General features: G+C 37.7%; 1 protein-coding gene across 1 annotated transcript; it reads right to left on the bottom strand.

The window, feature by feature from the left end:
* Positions 1-512: 512 nt before the first annotated feature.
* On the bottom strand, positions 513-1,445 carry LOC122429698 (olfactory receptor 2G3-like). Its single transcript, XM_043450257.1, has one exon. The coding sequence runs from the start codon at positions 1,443-1,445 to the stop codon at positions 513-515; it is 933 nt and encodes a 310-aa protein (XP_043306192.1).
* Positions 1,446-7,721: the final 6,276 nt, after the last annotated feature.

Genomic DNA, 7,721 nt, shown 5'->3' with positions numbered 1-7,721 from the left:
TAATTGTAGGTTTTCCAGTGGACCTTTATGCTTGTATGTAAACAACGGACAGAACAGTTACGGCCTGTTGGAACTATTAAATGAGAGATCTGGAAAACAATAGAAAGTTCTCAAGAAAGTTCTATCTCTATGAGGCAGGTGATTTCTTCTGTGATGAGAAAATAGATCTGTGATGAACATATCCACCCTGCCATTAGTTAATCCCTAGAGCAATAACTCCAGGATTTGTAAAATTATAATATGCATACATATGCACCACTATAAACATTTATTTATTTATTCATAGAATCTTTAGGAAACAGCCAAAAGAAAAAAGAGACATAACATTTCTGGAAAGGAATATGAGAAGGATTTAGAGTAGGCAACTTCACCATGTCATTGAAAGAAAATTTCATAGCATTTTATTCAGGAGATTTAGCTGTGATCTTTACAAACAAAAGGAAAAACCAAACCTAGATGATGCTAAAAATCCTAAATATCTGAGGGATTGCATGAGGATTTCACATTTGTTCCTAACTTGGGTCTCTTCCCACCAACCTTTGTAGCGCCCACTTAGCTTCTTTGTTTCTCAAGGTGTAGATCAAAGGATTAAGTGAGGGTGTCACTACAGTGTAGAAGAGGGTGAGGAATTTACTGTAATTCTGGGTGTATTTGCTCTTGGGTTGAATGTAAATGGAAGTTAGAGTCCCGAAAAACAAAACCACAACAATTAGGTGGGACCCACAAGTCCCAAATGCTTTCCTCCTGCCTTCAGTGGATTTTATCCTCAGCACACTCCTAACAATGCAGCCATAGGAGACCAGAATAAGCCCCAGAGGTATCACCACATAGAAAACAGAAGCTATGGAGAGCTCATTTTCCAGGAAGGTTGTGTTCACACAGGCAATCTTAATCAGGGCAGGCTCCTCACACGTGAAATCATCCACCATATGATGGCTGCAGAGAGGCAACTGGAAAACAAGGATGGTCTGAACCGTGGACCCCACAAAACCACTGATCCAGGCCAGGGCTGCTAGTTGCCGGAGAAGCTTTGGGTGCATGATGACTCCATAGTGGAGGGGTCGACAGATAGCATTGAAGCGGTCATAGGCCATAACAGTCAGCAGGATGCACTCCGTGGAGCCCAGCCCCAAAGCAACATACAGCTGGATCACACAACCAGTGTAGCTAATGGTCTTGTCAGGCCCCTTGAGATTCCAAAGCATTTGTGGGACAACACTGGTGGTGAAACAGAGGTCCAGGAAGGAGAGATTGGAGAGGAAGTAATACATGGGCGTGTGGAGTTTGGGGTTAAAGTACGAGACCAGTATGATCGCTGTGTTCCCCATCAGTGTCAGAATGTATATGATAGAGATGACGAGAAGGAGCACCATCTCCAGGTGGGGCTGGTCAGAAAAGCCCAGTAGGATGAAACCTTCCAGAGTGCTAGCATTTCTTCTTTTCATTGCTTAATTGTGAGTCACCATTCTTGGTCATTTCTATTTTCTCCCTGTGGGAAGAAAATCAGATATTAAAGTCAGTGGAAAAATAACTAACTTAGTAAGGTGAATATTTTGACACTGATTTTAAATAGAGAAATAACAGGCAAAATAAAATTGTGCAAAATAAAAAATGTAACGTGTTGACTTGTTATACAGAAAGAAATATACAACGTCATGAAAACACCCAATGCTTAAAAATATATATCTAAATATAGATTAGAATTGAACATATACAAAAGCGGGTTTGAGACGTATCCCAAATTCTCTGAAGATAAAATATACGGGGCCATTAATATGTATGGTGTGGAAGCCAAAGAAATTGAAAGAAAGATGATGGTTACACATATGGATAAATGATAAATAACAGATATAAAAGATAAGTTGACAAATACATTGAGAGAGCAAGAGTCTAACAGGATACACAGAACTGGAGACCTAAAGACAAATTAAGAAGCGTTAGAATTTTCACATTGCAAGTGTTAGATATGGTTATCATTAATATTCATTCTTTTTCTGTGAAGCAAATAATTATTAACCTGATAATAGTGTTAAAGGAAACTTCGGTGATCTCCCTATTTGAGTCCCTAGTCTGACAACTTTCTAAAGAGTAATACTTTCTAGTATTTACTTTCTAGAGAGTAAACACTACTCTCTAGAAAAATCTACTTTACAGTCTCTAAAACAGCAAACTCTTGCCCCTAGTAGCCCCTCAGTTCACTTACTTTAATGTCATTTTATTACAAGAGTATAGGAATTCAGCCACCTAATACAATGTGTTGACTTTGTTACAAGTAAATTATGTAGAACTCACCTGTGTCTTTTTAACCATTAACTTGCAAAGTTATGAAAATTTGTGGTTCTGAATGGTCTGTTCAGAGATTTTTAAAATGGTTGCAATCATTTACTTTTGATATCAAATCTAAAAAACCCCTTAAAAACAAAGTAATAAAAAACAACAATAAACCCTCCATTGAAAATTTCTGATTTTCCCTTAAATATCTCCACTAGAAAATGAAACTTACTTCCAAGAACCCGTGACCATTATAGCAACTCTCAGGCAATTATTGCATAGTCCAATTTAGAGAGAATAAGTGGGTTAGTGACATCCAAGGTAAAAATCAGCTAGATTTTGAATTTTTGCTAAGACAAAACTATCACGTATTTTGAGTAGAGTATGATTGTTTTACCAGAATTAGAGCAAAAGGAAGTAACTGACCCTGGTGGTCACATTGGCTAGCATCTGTCTATCTGCCCATGCATTTTGGTGGGGAAATAAAAACCCTGAATTAAAATTAACACTAGATACACTAAAATTGACACTGACCTCTTCTGGCTAACTTTGACTCTACTATTCGGTAAAGAATAAAATAACTGTATTGTTGAAATATTCAATGACTCCTGGAAAAATGTCAGCACGTGAGTGGCCTCATTTTGCTTAATGTAATTCTACATTTTCACAATTTTTTCCTTGTGCATTTATGTTGCAAGAATAACCAATATTTTCCAAACAGACCACACTGAACCTGTTTTCTCTTTCATATTCCTATTGTTAATCAAGGTGAGAATATGGGGTTTTACATCTGCCAAAAGGAGAAGGTAGTCAATTATTCATCATTAGTCAAAGTTGGGTTGCACATTTGAAAAACTACTTACATTCACTGTGGAAGGCAAGTAGCTCTAGATTTCTTCAACTTTTAAAATGCATTTTCCTTTTTTCTGCTTTTTTTTTTTTTTTTTTTAGTATATGTGCTGCCAAAGCGAGCACTTTTCCTTTTTTTCCGAAAACAACAGAGAGTACGTTCTACCTTCTGGATAGAATGGCAATCCAGGGTAGAGGTTCTTGGGGGTTTTGATGAAAAGTTCAATCGTGATCACAGATCTAGGACAGGCAGTGGAGGAACTCCATGTGGGCAGTAAACTCAGTCTCTCATGTTACTTCATGCTCCTGTAATCCCAAACCCCTCTAATCTGAAGCTCTCTTCAGACGGATGGTGGTTAGCTTGTTTACTCAACACAAATGTCTTGAGTTTTTCTTCCCAGGTAACTTTCCACCACTATATTAAAGAGAGAGACAGGCCCCTGGAGAGAGGAGAGCCACAGAGACTTGTGCTTCTGCTGTCAGTGGAAGACAATCAATTGCATAATGCCTTGTAAACACACGTGTGCATGTACACAGGCATTTTGCTGTAAGGTATTCAAAGCAGATACTTTCATGTTGTCATAGTCTACTGGATAACAGATAGAAAGGACTGATGAAGCTCCATCTGTGAGAGCATTCTTTAGTTCTACACCTAATAAAGTTTCTGGAGCCTGTTAAAGTCTTTCACCTACTTTCTATTACATACTATTAAATATAGCTAGGTATTAATGTGTCAATATTATTTGGATAGTACCTTAAAGTATTTTTTATTGAAGTATAGTTGAGTTTTAATGTTTTTTTTCAGGTGTATATCAAATTGACCCAACTTTACACATATATAGTTTTTATATTCTTGTATGTTTAATATATATTTATATATGATTTATGATGTTTAGCTGTTAAGTTGTGTCCAACTCTTTTGCAACTTCATGGACTGATGTCCACCAGGCTCCTCTGTCCATGGAATTTTCCAGGCAAGAAAACTGGAGTGGGTTGCCATTTCCTTCTCCAGGGGATCTTCCTGACCCAAAGATTAAACTCATTTCTCCTATATTGGTAGGCAGATTCTTAATGCTGAGCCACCCTGGGAAGCCCCATATATAACTTATATGTACATCTACATTCTTTTAAAATTCTTTTCCATTATATATCATCACCAGTGATTGAATATCAGTCCATGTGCTCTATAGGGACTGATATTCTGTATCCTTTTTAATTTACTTTATAGTACTACATAGTAGTGTTTTTCTGTTAACCTAAACTTTTCATTCATTCCTCATTGAAATTTTAATTCATTAAAGTTTTTGTTAGAGAACCTTACTTTTGTACATATGCGTGCCACAGAATCTTTTAAGGAATGTTTAAAAATAAAGCCTTTATGGGAGAACTGGTCAACCACTTGTAAAAGGATGAAACTAGAACACTTTCTAACACCATACGCAAAAATAAATTCAAAATGGATTAAAGATCTAAACGAACACCTGTGGCTGATTCATGGCAATATATGGCAAAACCACCACAATATTGTAAAGTAATTAGCCTCCAATTAAAATGAATAAATTTGTTTTAAAAAAGTCTTTGTATCAAAAATGAATTATGCTCTACACACAGCAGGATAATCACTTCTTAAAGTTTTCCCAATGTTATTCTATAGTTGTCTCTTAAGTATATGGTGTATATCAGGTTTTGTGTAAAATAATCCATTCAGGTACAATTTATATTTTACAAAAATTATAAATATATGGATAAAATATAAGATATAAATATATACACCTAATTTTAAAATTGCAGTGTTCATGTATTGGGATTGTCTGTAAAAGTTTCTGATGAGGTTGGGATTCCCTGGTAGCTCAGGCGGTAAAGAATCTGCCTGCAATGCAGGAGATGCGGGTTCGGTCCCTGGGTTGGAAAGATCCCCTAGAGAAGGGAATGGCAACACACTCCAGTATTCTTGCCTGGAGACTCTCACGGACAGAGGTGCTCGGTGGGCTACAGTCCATGGGGTCTCAAAGAGCCTGACACATCTTAGCAACTAATGCTCACATAATAGTAAACATTAGAAAAAACTGATATGTAGACTATGTTGTAATTTTCCTTCCATAACTTTTCTTTCAACTGTAGTGACAAAGTGTGAAAGTGTAGTGCCAAAGAGGGATAACAATATGTGCTAGGTGTGCTCCTGGGTTTGTTCACCCTCAGATTCTCTCACTGTCCCTTTCCATCACTGTTCTGTATTCCAGGAGGACTGGGGTCTGAAGGCTGCTTCGTCCAGGCTCCCATATTGACTGGCTTTCACACGGGAAACACTGACTGGCAGGAGAGCAGAATGAAGAAAAAAGAGAAGCCAGGGTCATTCTGCCTTCCACTGTGCTGTAGGAGGCTTTTCAAGATGAGGTGGCCATCTCCTCTTTTGGTTCGAGTTCTGTTGGCAAGCTTCCCATTTGTTCCTGCTTCCACCAGGTTATCCTGGGCCTTTGGCTTCTTTTGCTTCCTCAAGTCCAGCAGTGGGAGCAGCTGCCAGCTATTTCTAATCTCAAGTTCATCTCTCATTTCACTGTTTGGTTTTCCAGCTACCCCACCACTTGTGTAGCCCACTCATGGATTAAAGTCTCCCTATTGCAAAAGATCCAAAACCATTTGTAACTGGCCCACACTCTGGACTCTGTACACTCTTCTTCCAGAAAGTATACTTCTTAGGAAATAGTCCAATTCTAATCATGTTCTGGTGACAAAATCTATTTTCTATGAAATAGTCTTACAAATTTCCACAGTAGACTACACCCTACTCCAAAGCAATGAATTTTTAAGTTGGGTTTAGATACCATTATAATCATTGGAGGGTACTGGGATAATCAATGTTTCTTTCTTCCTTGAAATACTGCTTGAGAAAGACTGATTCTGAATATTGAAAATATTGACCCTACTTTTGAATGAGGCTCAAGAACTCAATTACTGATATGTATGATATTCTAGATTACAGTGAGATATTCATTATATAAAACTGAATCTCACTTAAGGGCTTCTCTGATAGTTCAGTTGGTAAAGAATCTGCCTGCAATGCAGGAGACCCCGCTTTGATTCCTGGGTCAGGAAGACCCACTGGGGAAGGGATAGGCTACCCGCTCCAGTATTCTTGGGCTTCCCTTGTGGCTCAGCTGGTAAAGAATCCACCTGTAATGTGGGAGACCCCTACTCAATCCCTGGGTTGGGGAAGATCTGCTGGAGAAGGGAAAGGCTATCCACTCCAGTATCCTGGCCTGGAGAATTTCCATAGTCCATGGGGTCGCAAAGAGTCAGACATGATTGAGCAACTTTCACTTCACTTTCACAATCTCACTTAATACCACAAATGCCTTTTGGAAAATTATCAACTACACTTAAGATTCTTTATGTGCTGAGAATAATTTATCAATATTGAAGAAAAAGGCCAACGGCCACAAATCTACTGATGCTTTCTCTAGCACTAAACTCTGACTATCCAATAAACAGCTTACTATTCTAGTATATATTAATAGTAGTTCAACTCTCAGAAAGTTTTTCTGAATAATTCACTTAAATACTGTTTTTTTTTAATTGGATGATAATTGGTTAATAATGTTGTGTGGGTTTCTGCCATACAACAATGCAAACCAGCCATTATTGAATATATTTCCCCTTCCTTTTAAGCCTCCCTCCCTCCATCCCATCCCACCCCTCTAGGTTATCACAGGGCACCAGCCAGGCTGTCTGTGTAATAAAGCAGCTTTCCACTAGCTGTCTATCTTACGCATGGTAGTGTATATATGTCAAAGTTACTTTCTCAGTTCGTCTTACTCTCTCCTTCCCCTGCTGTATCCACAAGTCTATCCTCTATGTGTCATCTCCATTTCTTCCCTGTAAACAGGTTCATCATTACTATTTTTCTGGAACCCGTATATATACGTTAATATATGATGTTTGTTTTTCTGTTCTGACTTACTTCAGTCTGTAAAACAGGCTCTAGATTCATCCATCTCACTACAACTGACTCAAATTTGTTCCTTTTTCTGGCCAATATTCCATTGTATGTGTGTAATAGAATATATTTCCTCTTAATCATTAATATTCAAAGATGATAACAACTACAAAATATTCAATATGTCAAATCAGTGAGGAACTAATATATTATTTAAGGGATCAATGATGATCGAATATTAGATCTCTGGCTAACCAACTTAATGAAAATATACATAAAAGGATTAAATACGTAAAGATGTTACTGCAGAGTATGAATCTTACTTGGATAATGGAAAAAACTGTAGATGAAAACTTGCATAAACTTAGTGTTTGGAAGAGTTTCATAGGCCAATCAAAGACCATAGTGATGTGTACATTTTTTGCCTAGCAGATTGAAAGTGAAGTCCCTCAGTCGTGTCCGACTATCTGCAACCCCATGGACTGTAGCCTACCAGGCTCCTCCATTGATGGGATTCTCCAGGCAAGAATACTGGAGTGGGCTGCCATTTCAGATCACATGACAAAAATAATCACTGAATTGGAATGAGTGGAGGAACTCTTAGGCACTGACCTTATGAGAATATAGATTTCTTTAAACTCATTTAAATATAACAATGTTATATCTG

Source organism: Cervus canadensis, chromosome 28, assembly GCF_019320065.1.
Source record: "Cervus canadensis isolate Bull #8, Minnesota chromosome 28, ASM1932006v1, whole genome shotgun sequence".
In the NCBI taxonomy this organism is placed as follows: Eukaryota; Metazoa; Chordata; class Mammalia; order Artiodactyla; family Cervidae; genus Cervus; species Cervus canadensis.
The sequence above is the reverse complement of the archived record's forward strand: the minus strand, read 5'-3'. Positions and strand labels throughout refer to the sequence as shown.

Bases quoted from the DNA above. Each gene is read 5' to 3' on its own strand.
- LOC122429698 (XM_043450257.1), bottom strand. From the start codon at position 1,445: ATGAAAAGAAGAAATGCTAGCACTCTGGAAGGTTTCATCCTACTGGGC.